The sequence below is a fragment of the Somniosus microcephalus genome, chromosome 3 (genome assembly GCF_052327205.1).
Source record: "Somniosus microcephalus isolate GS21.2 chromosome 3, FLI_Smic_1.0, whole genome shotgun sequence".
NCBI lineage: Eukaryota > Metazoa > Chordata > Chondrichthyes > Squaliformes > Somniosidae > Somniosus > Somniosus microcephalus.
The window spans coordinates 76,065,956-76,087,485 of record NC_140989.1 but is presented as its reverse complement, the minus strand read 5'-3'; the positions used below and the strand labels follow the sequence as shown (position 1 = coordinate 76,087,485).

At 40.8% G+C, this 21,530-nt stretch overlaps 1 protein-coding gene across 3 annotated transcripts in view; it reads left to right on the top strand.

Annotated features, from left to right (window-relative positions):
- Positions 1 to 21,530, top strand: part of cenpf (centromere protein F) — an 84,672-nt gene that overhangs the window by 46,809 nt on the left and 16,333 nt on the right. For all 3 annotated transcript variants that reach the window (XM_085981173.1, XM_085981166.1, XM_085981169.1), the window contains 7 exons: positions 127 to 255; positions 645 to 767; positions 1,803 to 1,938; positions 7,330 to 12,008; positions 14,511 to 16,820; positions 20,140 to 20,292; positions 20,795 to 20,968. In XM_085981173.1, coding sequence (XP_085837299.1) covers positions 127 to 255; positions 645 to 767; positions 1,803 to 1,938; positions 7,330 to 12,008; positions 14,511 to 16,820; positions 20,140 to 20,292; positions 20,795 to 20,968 — 7,704 coding nt within the window. The remainder of the gene's footprint in view (positions 1 to 126; positions 256 to 644; positions 768 to 1,802; positions 1,939 to 7,329; positions 12,009 to 14,510; positions 16,821 to 20,139; positions 20,293 to 20,794; positions 20,969 to 21,530) is intronic.

The window sequence follows — 21,530 nt, the reverse complement described above, 5'->3', positions numbered from 1 at the left end:
AACACTATTGTGTTGTTTATCATTTGAACTCCAAACTTGCATCTCCTACTGTGCTGTGTACTAATCTATTATTTTTTTAAAGATGGAGTATGTGTTTTTAATCTCTAAATATCATTTGTTGTGCAGGAACTTTCTCATCAGCAACATTCACTGAAGAGCTTGGATCAACAATTCAGCCAAATGAAAAATAAATTGAACCAGGAGTTGCAACAAGCTAAAAATGATTACAGTGTTCTGCAGTCGGAGATTGATAAAGTATGTATTTTTGGACTCAAAATTGATGTATCTAATGGGTGCAACTTGCAATATTGAACTATGAATTAATCCACTTGGTTGCAAATTTAGACTCCTTTGCCCAATTTATGAAGCACTCAGTTTACCTGACCCCTGAATGTTGAATTTGTTGTTACATATTAAAGCCAATGTGAGCTGTTATTCGGACAACAGGTAATTTTCTTTATTATGGTGCACAAGGTCTTTCAGGTCTGGGGTTTAAGGTCCATTTGGTTTCCATTCAGATATGCTATCATTATTTTCAATGTAGGAGAACACTGTACTAATGTTAGAAAATATTTGCGTTTTACCTGTGAGCAATAAGAAAACAAAAAATAAGCAACATTTGAAATTATATTTCTTGGTTACAGGTATCAGCAAACAAACAGAAACTGGAAAGAGAACTGGATGAAATCAGGCAGCAATTATGTCGTTCTGACCAAATGCTAAAGGCAAATCAGACAAAGGAAAATGATCTGAAGAAAAAGCTTGAAGTAAGATTTAGTAAAGAATTCAAACTGTTAGAAGAATAGTCAGTTCTACTTTGCATTTTCTGTTTATTTTTTAAAAATCACTTAACTTTTCTTTTACACAAAGAACTTTTGGTCACTTCCTGGTTATATGGTCGTATACTCATTTGTATATAGAGGCTAGACTGCACTTAAAGAACGAGGAAGGCTAAATCACTGATATTTAATCTACCTGCTATATCCACAACAATACCTTGCATTTAAATAGAGTCTTTAATGTAGAAAGCACCCTAAGGCTCTTCACCTGAGGCATGAGGAAAAAAGATGCTGAGCCAAAGGACAGATGAGGAGGAGCTGTTCAGAGGTGGGTTCAAGAGGAGTCTTAAAGGATGACAGAAAGCTGAAGAAATCTAGGAAGGAACTTCTACAGCAGTGCCTAGGCATCTAAAGGCATGACTGCAGTGGTGGGGAAAAGGGAGAGAGGATGCACAAGAGGCTGAGTCAGGAACTGAGTGTTTGGTTGGGGGTGGGGTGAGGGGAGTTATAGGGCTTGAAAAAGAGATGCTGAGCCAAAGGACAGATGAGCTTACAGAAAAAGGAAGGGCAATTCTACGGCAGGGTGAAAATTTTAAATTTGAACCGTGGTGGGGTGGAGAGAGCTAGTGTAAGTCATGGAGGACAGGGGTGATGGATGAGTGGGACTTGGTGCGGAATAGGATACAGACAGTAGAGTTTTGGCTGAGCTGAAGTCTATGGAAAGGGAAGGATGGGCAGCTCCCCAGGAGAGCATTGGAATAATCGAGTCTGGAGAGGTGACCAAGGCTTAGATGAGAGTTTGAGTGGCAGATGGACTGAGGTAGGCAGAGGCTGGTGATCTTAGGAATTTTTTAAATTTCTTGTTGTGAATATTGAAAACGCCTTCGTAATAAGTAGTAACAACTATTCTTGGTCAATTTTAAAATGATTCGAATCTATTTTATTCAACCCTATTTATTCAGATTCTGTGTATTTTGAATTTGATAAAGAAACAGGTTTTTACTAACAGTTTTCTCCTGACAGGATATTCAGAAGGAAAGAAACTGTCTTAGCAACCAACTTCAACAGAATTCTACACAAATTCACCAACTGGAAGATGAACTAAAGAAGACCAAACAGGATTTTAACCGTACCTGGAATTTTGGGGAAGAGATGAAAAGTAAAATTCTTTAATCAATAGCCACGTAGAATATACAAAGTTCAAGAAAATTGATTAACTTAAAGTATTCCCCATCTAGTTGACTGTAAAAACAATTGTTTAAGAATCTGCTCTGTTGTAGGAGATATTTTAAACTGCAGTGTTTGAGACCAACTGCTTTGTGTCTCCACAAATCAGCTATGGGACTGATATTGTGCAGCTCTGTTTAAATGGTGACCAGCATCTTTTCCTGGACTACCTGGCTCTTAATCAGATTCCAGGATAATGAAGGTTACCGATTTTTACCACAATTTCCTAAAGAACTGATCATTCATGATTTCATAGCCAACAGTTGAATAGCTCCTTGCTAAGTATGGAGATCTGAAATGATAGGTTCCTGTAGGCAACGGAAAATAAAACTAAGTTCAAATAACTCCTACAAAGAAACAAATTTTGAGTTGTGTTGCTTGATTGTCTAAATGACATTGAAAATATGTTATCTACCTATTCCTTCCTTGCCGTTCAATTTTAACCAGAAGAAAGCATATTAGGTTCATATTTAACGAATTGATTTGAATATGTGTTTCATTAGATTAGAATTAAAAAAAAAAATTCTCAGCCAGTTTTTTCCTGCCTTAAATGAAAAACATTAGTTATAGGCAAAAAGAAAATCTGCAAATGCTGGAAATCTTAAATCAAAGTCTTTGTTGCTATTGTGAGAATAATTGACCAGGATAAGTGCCACTTGCCTGGTCTATTGGTAATTAAGAGATTACAAAATGGAGCACAAAATAAAATGTTTAATGATTTAAATTATTTCTAATGTGTTACAATTAGAATTGTATATTCTAGACCAGTCTATGTAATGGTGACATGATGGAAAGCTGAGGAGAGATGGCACTAAGTCAACTTAGTGGTAGAATAGAGTAAGCGGTAGAATAGATAAGGGAGAACCAGTGGATGTGGTGTATTTGGACTTTCAGAAGGCTTTCGATAAGGTCCCGCATAAGAGATTGGCGTGCAAAGTTAAAGCACATGGGATTGGGGGTAAGGTACTGACTTGGATAGAGAACTGGTTGGCAGACAGGAAACAAAGAGTTGGAATAAACGGGTCTTTTTCCAAGTGGCAGGCAGTGACTAGTGGGGTACCACAGGGATCGGTGCTAGGACCCCAGTTATTCACAATATATATTAATGATCTAGATGAGGGAACTAGATGTAATATCTCCAAGTTTGCAGACGACACAAAGCTGGGTGGGCGTGTGTGCTGTGAGGAGGATGCAGAGAAATTCCAGTATGATTTGGACAGGTTGGGTGATTGGGCAGATGCATGGCAAATGCAGTATAATGTGGATAAATGCGAGGTTATCCACTTTGGTGGCAAAAACAGGAAGGCAGATTATTATCTGAACAGCAATAGATTTGGAGAAGGGGAAGTGCATCGAGACCTGGGTGTCCTTGTGCACCAGTCGCTGAAGGTAAGCATGCAGGTGCAGCAGGCGGTTAAGAAGGCAAATGGTATGTTGGTCTTCATAGCGAGAGGATTAGAGTACAGGAGCAGGGATGTCTTGCTGCAGTTGTACAGGGCCTTGGTGAGACCACACCTTGAGTATTGTGTGCAGTTTTGGTCGCCTTATCTGAGGAAGGATGTTCTTGCCATGGAGGGAGTGCAGCGAAGATTCACCAGACTGATACCTGGGATGGCAGGAATGACGTATGAAGAGAGATTGGGTCGATTGGGCTTGTATTCGCTAGAGTTTAGAAGAATGAGAGGTGATCTCATTGAAACTAACAGGAGTAGACAGACTAGATGCAGGAAGGATGTTCCTGATGGCGGGGGAGTCCAGAACCAGGGGTCACAGTCTAAAGATAAGGGGTAAGCCATTTAGGACAGAGATGAGGAGGAATTTCTTCACCCAGAGAGTGGTGAACCAGTGGAATTCTCTACCACAGAAGGCAGTTGAGGCCAATTCATTAAATATATTCAAGAAAGAGCTAGATATATTTCTTAAGGCTAAAGGGATCAAGGGATATGGAGAGAAAGCAGGGACAGGGTACTGAATTTGGATGATCAGCCATGATCTCATTAAATGGCGGAGCAGGCTTGAGAGGCCGAATGGCCTACTCCTGCTCCTATCTTCTATGTAACACAACTTTGTTTTTATAAAAACAGCAACAAGCTCTGAATTTATTATTCTAAAATATGTTATGGCCAGCTTGTAGTGGAGTACCTGTGATTCTGCATGGTAACATCTGCTGTGGGAGGTGCCAAGTGGCAGCTATGCACTCCCCAGAAGGAGAAAGACAAATTTGGAGGCTGACTTAATCCTTTAGCTTGTACACCCCCTAGTGGCAATGAGCAGCAATGGTGGATGCCTTGGAGCAGCCCTTCATCTTGGAGAGATAGGAGAAAAATAATATGCAACTTTTTTCATTTAAAAAATACTTTGCCTACAAATTCTCTAGTTAATAATAGGGCAATTGAAAAAAGTGCTAATTCTTAACTGCTGTACTAACTTTAGATTATAAACACAATAATGCAAGTATTTTAAAAGAAAACTAATAACGGAAGACATAGGCCGGAATTTTACCGGCACTCAGCGTGTGGATTCGGAGGCGAGTCCGCTGTCAAAATCAAAAGGATTGACAGCGGGTCGGTATCCCGCTGTCAACCCCAAGTGTCGGGTCTGTCATTCCTGAACAGACCTCAACACCAAGCGACGGGTCATAAGAACATAAGAAATAGGAGCAGGAGTAGGCCAATCGGCCCCTCGAGCCTGGTCCGCCATTCAATAAGATCATGGCTGATCTGATCCTAACCGCCAATCCACTATCACAGAACCATCTCCTGAATCTAACAGAATTAGACACACGAAATAGGAGCAGGATCAGGCTACACGGCCCCTGGGCCCGCTCCGCTACCCACAGGGTCATGACCGATCCGAACCTAGACTCGTGTCCAAATTCCTGCCCGCTCCCCGTAACCCTTAATTCCCTTTACTTCTAGGAAACTGTCTATTTCTGTTTTAAATTTATGTAATGATGTAGCTTCTACAGCTTTTTGGGGCAGCATATTCCATGGACCTACCACCCTCTGAGTGAAGTAGTTCCTCCTCATCTCAGTTTTGAAAGAGCAGCCCCTTATTCTAAGACTATGCCCCCTAGTTCTAGTTTCACCCATCATCGGGAACATCTTCCCCGCATCCACCCGATCCAACCCCTTCACAATCTTATATGTTTCAATAAGATCGCCTCTCATTCTTCTGAACTCCAATGAGTAGAGTCCCAATCTACTCAACCTCTCCTCATATGTCCATCCCCTCATCCCCGGGATTAACCGAGTGAACCTCAGCCAATTTAGATAGTTAAAAGCTTGTTAAAAGGTAGTTAAGCAGGATTTTGCCATGTACTTACCATTTTACCAGCTTTTCCACGAGTTTCCCGGCGTGCGGGGATCACGTCCGGTTAGGAGGTCGGGTGTTGTCAGCATGGAATGATTTACTAACCTGACAATGCAAATGTTCTATAAAAGCTCCCATTTCATAGGTCTTCACTTTCCAAGGTTAGAAGCTGTTGCTTACTGCATTTGGAAGACAGATTGACCTTTATGCAGCTAGCAAGTGTTTGGAGCAAGCTCTCTATCCATTGTCACCTCATTGGAACAACCTCTCTCACCATTGACAGATCGTTTCTGTCATCTCAACCTCACCTGCCATCTATTCCATCAGCATGGGTGCCCTTTTATATTCTCTCACCTTGATCCTCCGAATCGCACCACAATCAGCCCCAACAGCAGCATCACCAGGCACACCAGCGGCACCAACATCCACACCAACCTTCTCCGCAATCAACTGATGCTGCACAGGACAGAGGGCATCGACACCCGACCACATTGCTGCCCGGGATGCCAGCGATGGCCTCACCATGTCCAGATTTACTTCACTTAACACTGTACACACTGGCTGCCACATTGGTACCACCCCACACCAGCAGCATAAAGCATCCCTACAATGTCCAAGCCATTCCTTTCACATTCATCACCATTGCGGGGGAGGGGGGGGGGAACGTTATGTCTCACCATTCACTGGAACTCACTAAGTCACTTCCAAAGGTGCACACAAATCTGTCCAAGAATGCAAAGTGTTGAAAATAAACATTTCAATGTTTGACAACACATTACCAGAAACTTCACATGAATATTGGCTAAACCACCCAAATGCCTACCCTTGTGTGTTATTAGTTGGTATGCTTGCAGTAGAATGAGGGTGAGTGTGAGGGGTGGCTAGTGAGATGGGGAAGTGCTAATGTAGATAGAGAGGGATGGGTGGAGGTGCAAGGTAAGTTGGTGTGAGTAAAGATGTGCAGGAATAGGATAGGGAAGGCAGAGTGATGAGGATGTGATGAGTGGCACAGCAGGATGAGGTTGAGTGTGGCTTGGCAGTACCATTTTGTGATCTACTGAGATCATTGAAAGGTTTGCGCCACTGCAGCCTGCTCCTCCTGACGATATCCCTGCTTGTGCCCTTGTGTGCAATGTGCAACCAGGCTGCGTTGGTCTTCTGGGGAGATGCCTTCCACCTATTGGAAGGAAGAGAACCTCCCTGCGGGCTGTGAGTCCCTCCATAAGCATATGGAGGGAGTCATGGGAGAGCCTGGGTGCAGCCGTGCACCTTTGTGCAGTGCTCGTCGGTGTTTGCAGCACCTCAATGCTGTAGAACACTGATGGCACAACTGTCAAAATCAATTTGGACATGGCCCCTTTAAGGAAACCGGCTGATGACGCGTCATCAAATGATGTCATCAGACCCGCTTCCTTTTAATTGGCCGGGAACCTCGCTGGGCAAGCTTAACAAGCCCAATCATTGTAAAATCACTTGGCGAGACCGGGCTGGAGCAGGGTGCGCTACCGACCCCAGCCGCCTCGGCTGGCGGAATCGCGGCCATAGAGTTATATCTGGGGTAATTTTGATTCTGCTATTCGATTAGTCTATATGGTGATTTAGGATGCCCCAATCAGTTGGGCAGGATATTATTCCATGGGCAACTTTAGAATAATACTTCAGAATAAGGCATGTGTGGAATAAAGGAAAAATAGGTTTTAGATACAAAATACATGTATTAATAAGTGTTGTTTCTCTAAAAGGTTTTCTACTTCATAAAAATTCAAATTTATTTCACTGTGATGGGAGTAGATTCCCTTAGTGTGGTACGACATGTGTGAGAAAATTGTCAACCAGTTTAGAAAGAATATATTTGCAATTTCTTTACACATAGCACACAGAGGAAACGTAGCTTTTTGAATATTTAGTTAACTCTATTGCAAGACCAACATGACTTCACTTTATGATCTGAATTTTAGTTTGCAGATAAAATTGTACCTTTTTGATTTCTATATGCTTTTCATCTTTTTAGGTAAGAACACTGCTCAGGAAGCCGAGCTAAAAAGTCTTCGACAAAAACCGGATGAACAGAGCAAGTCAATGTGTATAAATACGGAAAATCTTAAACAACAAATTTCTCAGCTGAAACTGGAACATGACTCTGCTCTTAAAGACATGAAAGAGAAAGAAAAGAATATGGAGCAATTGAATGTTCAAGTTGGTACAATGGAAAATGAGATTGAAGAATTACAAAAAAATATGCAATTAAAGGAAAAGGCATTTCAGGAACTAAAGGAGGAAAATAGTTACCTGGCTCAGTGGAAGGTGGAAAATATGCATGTTGTAGATAATTTTAAATGTGAAAAGAAGGGGATAGAAAACAAAATGAAAGAATTGGAGCAGAGTCTTGAAGTTTCTCTGACTAAAAATCAAGAACAAGAGCAGAATCTGGAGGGTTATCAGTGCGAGAGTGAAAAGCAATCTGAAAAGCTGAAGTTATTTGAAGACGAAAAGGAGAATTTGCAAAGACAGACTGATGAGCTAAAGCAAATGCTAGACAACAAAACATCTGAGTTAGAAACACAAAAGCAGACCGTTGAAGAATTCATGAAAAAAGCACGGCAAGAGGAACAAAAACATGGAAAGGATGTAGAAAACTTGAGCTTGCGCATATCTCAATTAACATCACAGATAGCTGAGCTGGAGAAGAATTTGCAACAAGAAACCAACAAAGTTGAGAAACTAGAAGAGTCTCACCGTGTATTCTGTGCTGATTATGAAAATATCAGTAATTTGGCAAAGTCAAAAGATTGTTTGATTGAACTAAAGGAAACTGAGATTTTGAATTTGAAGGATAGTATTTCACAGACCATACTTAATTTTGAAGAGCAGCTTGCCAAAGTTGAGGTAGAGAAAAATCATTTAATGGAGGAGTATGAAAAAAGCATACATGACAGAATTGAAGTTGAAAATGCAAAGTCAACACTAGAAAATTACCAACATGATATCTCTGTCTTTAAGGAGCAGATTGCTTCTCAAGAATCCTCTCTGAAGCTTGAACAGCATCTTCGATCTGAGATGCAGAGTAAGTATGACACTCTATTAAAACTGAGAGAAGAACTGGAAGAAAAAATTGAGGAGACCGAAAAGAAACGTGAGAACTTGCAAGCAGAAGTGGAGCAAGAAATTCATCAGCTGAAAATGCAACATGCTGAAGCATTGCAAGCTACCATAGATGAGAAAGATAAATCTATTCAAAATTTTGCTCGAGAACTTGAGAGCAATGTGAATAATTTGAAATGTTTGCAGATGACCAACAAAGAGTTAGAAACAAAGCTGGAAGCTTGTCTTCAGTCTGAGAAGTGCATACAGGAAAAAGAAGAGTTAATTAGATTGAAGGAAAAAGAACTCGGACGGCTTTCTGAGGAAAATGAAGAACTGAAAGACTTCGTCAATACTTTGATGCAGGAAAATATGGAGTTGAAAAAAAGTAATTCTAGTTTTGCTGATGTAGTGAAAAAAAATGAGGCAATGCTGCAAGAACAGACCACAAAATATGAAGAAGAAATTGCCACTAAAGAGAACACAGTTATAGATCTTAAAACTCTGCGTGAAGAACTAACTGAAAAACAAAGATTGCTGGAAAACACATTAGCAGCCAAAGAAAATGATATTAAGCAATTATTGGAAACGATGAATGAGAAGGCTACTAGGGAAGATGAATTAGTGCATCAGTATGCTGCATTAGAAGAAGACTTAAAGAATCTCCGAGAAAAGTATAGTGCTTTGGAAGAACACAAAGATTTATTGGAAATGCAGTTATGTGAGCGGTCAAAGGAATTATTGATGAGAAATGCAGAAATAGAGGAGCTGGAAAGAAAACATGCCGAAGGTTATGCTGAATATAATGCCAAAGTTGTAGGCTATGAGGAAAAGGTTAAAGCAATGATTGAAGAAATAGGGGACCTGCAGGCACAGCTAGAAAAGATGGAAGAAATTGATCATTTGAAAAAGGAACTTTCTGAATCTAATGCAAGACAAAATAAAATACTGGAAGATCACAATGAATTACTTCAGGAAAAAGAACAATTGACAAATCGGATAACAAAGCAAGCTGAAAAAGAAACCGTTTTTGTAACAAAAATAGAAAAACTTGAAAATGATTTGATTATCGTGCAGTCTGAAAATACTAAAAATTGTAATTTAATTGCAGAGAAAAATCTTATTTCAGACCAATTGAAAGATTCAGTGATAGCAAAAGAAATTGAACTTCAGAGACTTCGAGCCCAACTTCAGCTTCTCCAGATGGACCTTGAAGATAAAGAGACCTCTTCAGAATCTTTTATTTCCCAACTAGAACAAATGCAGACTGACAATAGCAATGTGGAGAGTAAGTTTCAGCATAGTGAGGAGAATAGGACTCTTCTAGAGAAAGAATTAAGTGCAATGCAGGCAGAGATGGAAGCTCTGCATTTGAAATTTAGTGCAAGCAAGAACCATGAAGAATCTTTGCTGGGACAAATAACTCTGCAGAGGCAAACTATTGAAGAGATGAAGAGTGAATTTGAAAAACAAAAAGAGGATCTTGGTCATCTTCAGTCCTTGGAAAATCAGCTTAATGAAAGCCAGGCCAAATTTAAACAGAAAGCAGAGAAGCAATGTCAGCTAAAAGAAAAAGAGATATTAGAGCTTCAAGAGAAGCTGTTTCAGTCTGAAACACAGATAGGTGACTTAATGAGTCGAAATAGTGATATTGAATCTCAAATGGATTCTCTACAGCAGGAGTTAAAAGCACAAATGCAAATTACTTTGAGCAGTATGGAGAACACATTGCAACAGAGTGAGGAGCAAAGAGCTGTCTTGCAGAAAGACTGGAGTAAACTGCAGTCTGAACTATCCTCTATGCACTTGCATTGCATCGAAAACAAGAATCGTGAAGAATCTTTGATGGAACAGATAGCTCTGCAAGGGAAGACTATTGAGGATCTGAAGAGTGAACTTGAAAAGAGTAAAGAGCAAGAAGCGCATCTCCTTCATTCTTTGGAAAACATGAAAAATCAACTCAATACAAGTCAAATCAACAGTAATCCGAAAGCAGAGGAAGAGTATCGACTGAAAAATAAGGAAATGTTAGAACATGGGGAGAGTTTCTCTCAGGCTCAGTTACAATTTAATGACTTAATAATTCAGTGTCCACTTGAGTCTTCACAGCAAAAGCTAAAAAACGAACGTGAGAACAGTATGCAACAGGAGAACATAGAAACTACAGCAGAAAAATATACTGTCCTTCTGCAAGAATTTTCATCATGCCAACTTGCCAAAGAAAATCTTGAGGCTTCCTTACAGCAGGCAGACAAAAAATATGAAGACTTGGAGAATGCATATAAAACCATGCTACATGACAAGACAGTGTTAGCAGCAAAACTTGATAACTTAATTCCATGCATTGGTATATGTGGAAAAAACAGTTGCCTGGCTGAAAAAATCCAGGTTCTTACAAATGAGATGAGGCACTCTGGGGTTGAAAAAGTTTTCTTTCAGAGTGAACTTGAGAGACTTAATGCTGAAAATGAAAGTTCAAATACATGCCCCAGTCAAAATGAAAACGTTGAATCTATGATTATCTCAGACGAACTACAACAATGCATCAAACATCATAACCCCTCTTATGATTTAAAACATTCTAATGACCAGCTGAAAGAACAGGTTATAAAAATAAAGCAAAAGCTGTTCTCTTATCAACATCAAAATGGAAAATTACATGAACAGCATTATAATACTATGTCAAAGGTGTCCGAGTTACAGTCTATTATTGCAGCTTTGGAAACTGAAAAGGCATCACTGTTGAGCGAAGTAGATTTAAACCAAAAAATTATTGATCTAAATACTCAGTACAAAAATGTAAAAGAGATGATTGTATCCCAAGAAACTAAGCATCCAAACATACCAGAAGAGAAAGAGATGGCTGACTGTGTTGTTGAGCATGATACATCAGGTGAAAAGAAAAACCTTTTAAACACAATTGAAAAAAGTAACGATGCAGTGGAAGAATTAAAGGCAGAATTGTCCTTATTACAGAGTAACTTGATTGAAGCTCAGGCTGCCTTATCTGGAACAAAGATTGAAAAAGTAACACTCCAAGCTCAGTTGAGAGTACTTGAATCATCAATAGAAAGTGCTCACCTTCATGTGTCAGAGCAGAAGGAGCGCTTACAGCAGCTAGAGAAGATGATTCAGGAAAAAGATGATGAAATAATTTTACTCCATCAGTTAAAAGAGAATTCAACCAACTTGATCATAAATGACCAAGCTATCTTTTCTGCTCAAGGCACTCCCCTGAAGATGAAAACTATAGAACTGGAAACTTGCTCCATGACTTCTGAGCAGTCCATTACATTGCTCAGAGAGCAACTTCAGAAACAGCAAGATGCTGCAGATGAAGAGATCCAAGAATTGAATCAAACTTTAACTGCAACAAGACAAGAACTTGAATCTCTGAAACAACAGCATTTATCTGAAATTGAGGAGTGGCAGCTGAAGTTATCCAATCTAAGAACTGAGATGGAAAACAAGTTGGCTGCACAGAAACAACAGACCAAACTGCTGTCTGCAGAGTTAGAGGGTGCAAGGATCCAGCTCCAAGCTCTAGACCTCAGTTCTCAGTCATTGCTGTATGCTAGCTACCTTTCTGAAGAGAGTACTCCACAAAAGGTGAATAATAAAAAATATATTGTAGTCACTAAATATTGAAATATGTGGCATGTGTTCAAAGGGGGATCACAAATGGTATAGTGTGTGGGCTTGTTTAAATTCGGTATAGGCCATGGCCTAGAAATTCAGTTGTTTACGCCAGCCGCTAGTGCCTTAGGAGGAGGAGATGTGGGGCGCTAGGCGGCTAGCGGCCGGGCGCAGCGTGATCTGCGCCTCTCCCCAACTTCAGTAAAGATGTAGCGGCGGCGCAAAGCCTTTGCGCGCGCTCAGCTGCGCGTGCAGATCCTGACGTCATTTCATCGTGCAACGCCCTTTGTGCGCCCCAAACCGGAAATTCAGTGGTGCCGGCCTATTGTGCGCCTGGCGCCCCTAGCGACTGGTAGAGGGGAACGGTTCCCAGTCGCTGTGGGGCGCGGGGGGCGCAAATTAAAGGGCACTCCTCCTGCAGTAGAAATGGCAGCCATTTTGCAAGACTCCTTCTTTGTGAGAGACGGATCTTTGCAGAGAGACAAAGGTAGAGAGCTTTCTGGTTTGGCTCAACACTCGCACAGGTACTTGTGGCTTCAGGCCACAGCTTTGCACTTGTCTTTAACTTCAGAGCCATAGCATTGATTGGAAACATATAATGGGGGCTGCAATGGGTGCAAACGTTGGCCTTCTCCATAGTCCTGGGCGTTGTACAGATCAAGCAGCAGTGGTCAGGCCTTGCTTCAGGGCTGCAGTGTGCAGGGCGTGGCAGGCAAACAAATCCACCCTCCCCCTTTAAGAGCTCACCGGCGCCAGAGTGCCGTCAATCAGCAACTCGCCGCACCTGCGCTGCGCCCGCCCTCGGGGGTATCGCCCCAGGCCGCCGGCTTAGCGCCTAATGATAGTCGTGCATCGCCTGTTTTAGCGCAGCAGCAACCTCTTGGGGCGATGCCACTGAATATCGGCGAAGGTGGCGCGAAGTTGCGCCGGGCGCAAACTTTAGTGGCCGCCCGGCTGTAGCACCCCAAACGTGGCTATAAATTTCTAGGCACATATCTCTTGAAAAACAATTTTTTGGTTCATGGGGAGAATCACAGTTGTGCTTGGTTCTAACCCTTGCCCAGCATCACTAAACAAACATTTCTTTCCAGCGGTGATTATCAAATGGCATTCCGAAACAGCAATTGTGGCTCCCCTCCCAAGCTATCCTAGTTAACTGAGGCCCTTTTCGTCACACAGTCTGAGATTACCAAGAAGGAATTGGAATTGGAGCTCGTCATATTCCTTCTGTATGATACAGGCAGTGTGTCTCCACTGAGCCATTAGGAGAGCTGAAATTCCAAGGAACACTTGGGGGAGAAAATTCGGTTGATTTGCGCCTCCCATTAGCGCCCTCTTAGGGCAAAGCAACTAGCGCCTGGGCGCTGCGCTGCTAAAGCCTCCCACGAAATTCAGCGGGAGGTTAGCAGCGGCGGTAACCGTTAGTGCTGCGCCGCTGGCGGTGACATCATCGCCATGCGCAGTGCCCCGGCTGCGATCTTCGGTAGCGCCCCCTGACTTCCTGCCGCACGCTATGTCCGATGGGGTCAGGGGGGCCTACTTGCGGCCGGGGCGGTGCAAATTAAAGGGAAGATGCTGGGCGGCCATTTTTGTTGCTGGCCACCTGCCCGCTTTGCTGTCCCCGGCCTTCTGTGCAGCCTCCGCGCACACCCCCACCCCCCCCTGCAGAGTGCCGGCTCAGCTCCATGAGCCCGGCATTTCTCTTGAGTGCTGGGCTCTCTTTTGCCGGCACTCCGATCCCTGGTGGCCCAGCTGGGCCCCGGGTCGTGCTGTGCTAGGCCCCTCCCCTTTAATAAGGGGAGGAAGGCCTGTACTACCGTGGCGCTGCAGCACATAGCGCCGCGATGTTCACTCGCAGCACCCCAAGAGGGAGGTGATGGTGCTAAAAGTAGCACCCCGGCGAGGTTAGAGCCCCAAAGAGGGTGCGACCCAATTTTTTCCCCCTTTCTGTTTTGTTTTTGGCAAGCTATGGAATAATAGTAATATATTTTCAACTTGCCCTGCACTCACAATATTGAAAAACCCCTCCGATGAGAGTCAGACTAAATAATATGGATGCTGAACTAGTTTAAAAACTTAGCTTTGTGCTTGAATGGTAATTTTAATATTATCCATTTTTATCAATGAGTATTGGTATTGAACGTACCACCAGTATGTATAGTTCTAAAAAGAAAGAACAAACGTGTATTTCCATAGTGCCTTTCACATTTTCAGGACATTTCAAAGCACTTTTCTAATCTATAGAAACACCGTTTGATGAACTGTAATGATGTAAGAAATACCTAACATAGCAGGCATGATTGGGAAATGTAGTTTGTGTTGAATAATTTTCTGTGTTTTTATTATTTACATGTTGCTATTTCATGACAGTGTTTCCTATATCAGGTTTGGCCATGCATGCGTAAAACTGTCAATTATGTATTTTTGGTTTAAAAAGATTGATACGTTTTAATTACAACTACTTTTGTTTTTCAGTTAAAGCATACTGATTCAAAGAAACAACAAAGAGAGATGACTGCAGTCATGGATAAATTGGAATTTGTTAACAGTCTAATTGTGTCCCCTGACAGTCAAGTACAAAGGGAGCAGAAAGCTAGTTTGCAAGCTGGCACAATAGGAGAAACTCCGGTATTTTCCAGTGAATGTACCATACATTTTGATAATGCTGAGAATGTAAGCAGGAACGTTGATGATGAATTGAATGAAAGTAACCCGAAACAACAGTCTGTACTTGAACAGATACATTTAGATAATGAGAAAGTTACTGTCCCAGTGGAATGTCAACCAACCCATGAAGTCCCTATTGGCTCTCGGGTACAGTTGGAACAGGAGTCTGGTCAAATTCTATATCTCCTTCCAGATGAGGAAAATAAGAAAATAACTGAAGTGCTACTCAGTGAAATGGAGATTTTGCGTTCCAGGCTAGATACCCATCAAAAAGAGCTGTTTTTCAAAGCTGCTGCTTACACTGAGTTAGAAAAGAAAATGCTGTTGTTTGAAGAGGAGAAACACCATTTATGTAATGAATTGAAGTCCTCTGCTCTTGAAAATCAGAACCTTTCTGACAAAACAAAAAATCTGGAGGAAGAGCTCATTAATGTGGAACTACAGCAGCAGGCGGATAAAGTTAAATTGTCTGACGTGACCAAGATGTTGGAGAGCCTAGAGATGGATAAAAGAGACAGGATTGAGCAGTTCCTTGAACTTGAAAATGAACTGAAGCGAGCAAAGTCTGATAAAACTAATTTAGAAAAACATATCCTCGAAATGGAAGTTGACCTGGACGAATTGCAGATCAAAAAGCATACTTTGGAAAAGGAACTTGAATCACGTCAAAGGGCCATTTCTGTTCAGGCAGAAAAGCTGACAGAGCTTGAAACTGAAAATAACGGGGTTATTCAGGAGCTTAACACTTTAACTGAGACAAATGATGAATTGGAGCAAACCAGTAAAAGGTTAAAGGCTAAAGTTCAAGAGCTTGAAGCAGAGAAAATCTACAGTGCTAATACAATCTGGGTGCTTGAAGCTGAAGTTAAGAAGCAAACCAGTCAGCTACAAACTGTTGCTGAACAAATGGAGAAAGTTTCAAAGGAAAAGGACGATCTGGTCCAGCAATTCCAATATTTGGAGAAGAATGCTATGTTGGATACAGAAGGAAGGGAGGAATTCCAGAAGCAATTGAATCAGTTGAAGAAGGAAAACTTATCCGTGCTGGAGCAGACTGAAGCCATGCAAAGCAAGCTTAATGTGGTAGAACTTGAAAAGTTGAAACTACTGCAATCCTTGGAGTCCTCTCTTTTGGAAAAAGGTGAAGTTGCAGCAAGGCTGAACTCCACCAAGGCAGAAGTAGCTGAAATGCGGCATGCCATTGAGAAACTTAAAGTGCGCATTGAAGCAGATCAGAAAAAAAGCCAGCATATGGCTGAAAAACTCAAAGTAAGTGATCGGAAGGCAGACTCACTTCAAGACAAGATTGAGGCACTTGAACGGGAGCTACAGGCCACTGAAGAAAATATGGAGGACATGGTGTTGCAAGCTGAAACTGCAAAGGAACAGGTTGAGATATTCGAGGAAGAGAAGAAAATTAATACTGAAAAACTGGAGCTATTGACCGTGGAACTCAATACCTACTCCTCTAAGAAACAAGATCTCGAAAAACAATTGCAACAAAGTCAGGAACAGTTAGAAACTCATTGTTCAAATTTGTCAAGAAGCTCCGAAGCAGCTGAAAATGAAAAACTCAAAATGACAGAAGCTTATGAAAGTTCTATTAATGAGCTACAGTCCCAAATTAGCCATTTAAATGAAAGGGTGAAAATTTGCGACGAAGAGTTGGAAAAACTGAGAGAAAATGAGAAAAATTACCTCAATCAAAATTCATGTTTGGCACGTGAAAAGGTCCAGCTGTCCAACCAAATTCATGAATCTGATGGGTTAAATGTGGAACTACAATCTGCAAATACAATACTAAGTAAAGATCTTCAAGTAGTTCAGCAGCAGTTGGATGAGCATATAGAAGAGAAAGAGAAGCTTCAGCAACAGATTGCAGATATGGAGCAATTGAAGCAGAAAGATTCAATGGATTTGTGTAACTTACAGATTGAGATGGAGAATTTAAAGAAAGAAATGAAGAACTTGCACATGGCAGCAGCTGAATCTCAGCAAGCAGCACAAGATCTGTCAGCTAAGCATAGGGCAATACAAGTCACAAAGGAAAATTCTGAGAAGCAATTACAAAATGACCTACAAGTTGCTCAGTTGCAAGCTTCTGCACTTCTTAGTCAGGTATAATTCACCAAAACTCTTTCACTAGCTCTTTGGTTGTTGATTCTTCTGTTAATCATAACCAGTATATCCACATTTAATACTCTTCCTCAAATGCACTTTACAATTCTTTTAGAAGGAATATGTGCACAAAGTCTACATTTCTGTTTTTAATCGCAGTTGGAAAAAAATACTGTTCCTTTCTGTCTTCTCTATCACCTGTAATTAGGCATTTATATCCCAGGCTTGGCTCAGTGTAATCGCTCTTTTGTGATTTACCTAATCTCTACTCTTCAACTATCCTGGGCCTTCCACCTTGGGTTTGTCAATTTAAAAGAAAGTTTAAAGCAATTTGCAGATCTTTGGTCTATTTATTTTATGTTTCACTTTTAGGGTAATAGGAAGCTAGTTGTGTATTTAACAGGAACATTTTTTTGTAGCAAAGGTGGGTAGAGGGGAAAAACATCCCATTGTTTTTTCTTTGCTTTCATGAAAAGTCCATTAAAAATATTGAATATAATAATGGAAAATAGTATGACCGTAGTAAAAAAAAAAAAGTTGCTCCTATATTTTCTTTGCTCCCTGTTTAACTTAAGAACATAAGAACATAAGAAATAGGAGCAGGAGTAGGCCAATCGGCCCCTCGAGCCTGCTCCGCCATTCAATAAGATCATGGCTGATCTGATCCTAACCGCCAATCCACTATCACAGAACCATCTCCTGAATCTAACAGAATTAGACACACGAAATAGGAGCAGGATCAGGCTACACGGCCCCTGGGCCCGCTCCGCTACCCACAGGGCCATGACCGATCCGAACCTAGACTCATGTCCAAATTCCTGCCCGCTCCCCGTAACCCTTAATTCCCTTTACTTCTAGGAAACTGTCTATTTCTGTTTTAAATTTATGTAATGATGTAGCTTCTACAGCTTTTTGGGGCAGCATATTCCATGGACCTACCACCCTCTGAGTGAAGTAGTTCCTCCTCATCTCAGTTTTGAAAGAGCAGCCCCTTATTCTAAGACTATGCCCCCTAGTTCTAGTTTCACCCATCATCGGGAACATCTTCCCCGCATCCACCCGATCCAACCCCTTCACAATCTTATATGTTTCAATAAGATCGCCTCTCATTCTTCTGAACTCCAATGAGTAGAGTCCCAATCTACTCAACCTCTCCTCATATGTCCATCCCCTCATCCCCGGGATTAACCGAGTGAACCTTCTTTGTACTGACTCGAGAGCAAGTATGTCCTTTCTTAAGTATGGACACCAAAACTGTACGCAGTATTCCAGGTGCGGTCTCACCAATACCTTGTACAACTGAAGTAATACCTCCCTATTTTTATATTCTATCCCCCTAGCAATGAAAGCCAACATTCCATTGGCCTTCTTAATCACTTGCTGCACCTGCATACTAACCTTTTGAGTTTCGTGCACCAGGACCCCCAGATCCCTTTGTACTTCAATACTTTCCAGTTTCTTGCCATTAAGATAATAACTTGCTCTACGATTTTTCCTGCCAAAGTGCATAACCTCACACTTTCCAGTATTGTATTCTATCTGCAAAATCTCTGCCCACTTACGTAGCCTGTCGATGTCCCCTTGCAGGTTTTTTATGTCCTCCTCACTCACTACTTTCCCTCCCATCTTAGTATCATCTGCAAACTTTGATATGTTACACTCGGTCCCCTCCTCCAAATCGTTAATATAGATTGTAAAGAGTTGGGGACCCAGCACTGACCCCTGCGGAACACCACTAGTTACTGATTGCCATTCTGAGAATGAACCATTTATCCCAACTCTCTACCTTCTGTTAGATAGCCAATCCTCTATCCATGCCAGAATATTACCCCCAATCCCGTGATTTTTTATCTTGAGCAATAATCTTTTGTGTGGCACCTTGTCAAATGCCTTTTGGAAGTCTAAATACACTACGTCCACTGGTTGCCCTTTATCCACCCTATACGTTACTTCCTCAAAGAACTCCAGCAAATTTGTCAAACATGACTTCCCCTTCATAAAACCATGCTGACTTTGTCCTATTAAATTATGATTATCCAAATGTCCTGTTACTGTCTCCTTAATAATGGACTCCAAAATTTTACCTACCACAGATGTTAGGCTAACCGGTCTATAGTTTCCAGCCTTCTGTCTACTGCCCTTTTTAAATAAGGGTGTTACATTAGCAGTTTTCCAGTCTGCCGGGACCTTTGCCGAGTCCAGGGAGTTTTGGAAAATTATTACCAATGCATCCACAATCCCTACCGCCACTTCCCTCAAGACCCTAGGATGTAAGCCATCAGGTCCAGGTGATTTATCCACCTTGAGTCCCATTATTTTACCGAGCACCACTTCCTTAGTGATTTTGATCATGTTTAGCTCCTCCCCCCCCTTTAGCCCCCTGTTTGTCCAGTGTTGGGATATTCTTAGTGTCTTCTACTGTAAAGACTGATGTAAAATATTCATTCAGTGTTTTTGCCATCTCCATATTTCCCACCACTAATTTTCCGGTCTCATCTTCTAAGGGACCAACATTTACTTTAGCCACCCTTTTTCTTTTTATATAACTATAAAAACTCTTACTATCTGTTTTTATATTTTTTGCTAATTTACTTTCATAATCTATCTTCCCTTTCTTAATCAATCTTTTTGTTATTTTTTTGCTGTCTTTTAAAGTTTTCCCAATCCTCTATCCTCCCACTAGATTTGGCTACCTTATATGCCCTTGTTTTTAGTCGAATACTATCCTTAATTTCTTTACTTAGCCACGGATGGCTGTCTTTTCTTTTACACCCTTTTCTTCTCAGTGGAATATATATTTTTTGGAAGTTGTAAAATAACTCCTTAAATGTACACCACTGATCATGTATCTCTTACCCTTTAATCTATTTTCCCAATCCACTCCACTCAATTCCGCTCTCATACCTTCATAGTCTCCTTTATTCAAGCTTAGCACGCTTGTTTGAGATCCAACCTTCTCACCCTCTAATTGAATATGGAATTCAACCATGTTATGGTCACTCATTCCAAGGGGATCCTTTACTAGGACATTTTTAATTTTTAAACTTGTAGCTTTCTCCACATAGGCTGGCCAAGATTAAGGAATTGGCTTTATATTCTGGCTTGTTGGCCTTTAGAATGGGAACAGGAATATATTGTCTAGTGCCTTAAACCGATTATATAGATATTTGTACAAGCTGCCTTTTCCAAGTTAACCTTTTGTATAATTACATTAAATGTAGGATATGAAGATATTAACACTTGGAAAAATGATCAATAAACTTCTTCAAAATGCTGTAATGCTTTAGTTTAATAACCAACCATAATGGTTATCTTTTAGGTAAATGATCTGACCGAGAATAATCGTAAACAGCAGGATGATTTGTCCGTAGCCAATGAAAAGATTCTGAAAATACAGCAGGAATTGGATGCGGAGAGGAATTTGCTTTCAGCACAAGTTGAAGAGTTCAGAAGTCAGGCAGAAAACTTTAAGGTTCAGTATGAGAAGATTCCAGCAATCTGACACTTATCAAAGATCAATGTTTATTATTGCAATCAACAAAAAACTGAAAAGTCTAGATATATTTTTAATGCAGACTCTTCAGTATTTATCTACAAAAATACTACTTAAATACTTAGTTGCACATAAAACCTTCTCTAGTCATAAGTAAATGGCCAAAGTGGAAATAAATATAATACCATTATAATTGGTAGACAGAGGCTTTGTTTGACATGTGGCTATAGACTTTTGTGATAAGTTAGCAAAGTCATATTTTTAGGGCAATAGGAAACTAGTTGTGTATTTAACAAGAACAACATTTCATTTTTTGTGTGGCAAAGGTGGGTAGAGGAGAAAAACATTCCATTATTTTTTCTTTGTTTTCATGAAAAGTCCATTAAAAAGATTGAATATAATAATGGAAAATATTACAATTATTGAAAATAATATTTTAGATGAGATTGTTTCCATTTTTAAAATTTGCTTTTATCTCTAGTTGCAGCTAGAAATCTCTCAATCAGAAAAATTCAAGTTGGAAAAGGATGTTGGGCACTTTCAGAATGAACTGCAGATCACTGATGCACTGAAGAAGGAAGTAGAAGAACATAAACGAAGACTAAGGTGCATCCAAGAAGAGCACCAAGCTGTGCTTAAAGATTTACAGCATCAGGTAAATTATTGCACCAAATCAGGGTTGCTCAAAGATTCATCCAGAGCTGGGACAAAAATCAAACCATTAGTTTTGCTTATAGTAATGGAAATTTCCCAAAATACAAGAAATGTCTATAGCCACATGTCCCATCATCACAGTGCTTAACATGGTGAATTGCTTTCAGAATGTAGTGACTGTTATACAGGCAAATGTGGAAACCATTCTGTAACTGCAAAGTCCTGAAAACTGTGATGAGATAAATGACTGGTTGGTACCATATATAGTTATGTATAAGATGATCTCAAGTACAATAACAACTCCCTCCTACCCCCAAAATGAGTTCATGACTCTCATGTAAGATGAGGATCAACATTAGGGAGCCTTTTGCTCTTTCTCATTACAGTCAGAGTGTTCCTATCTTTCATTACTCTGCTTCTCCTGCACTCTGATTTTAAAGTGCCAGCCATGGCTCAGTGGTATCACTCTTTCCTCTAAGTCAGAAGTTTGTGAGTTCAAACCCCACTCTAGAAACTTGAGCACAGAATCCAGGCTGACACCTCAGTGCAGAACGGAGATAATG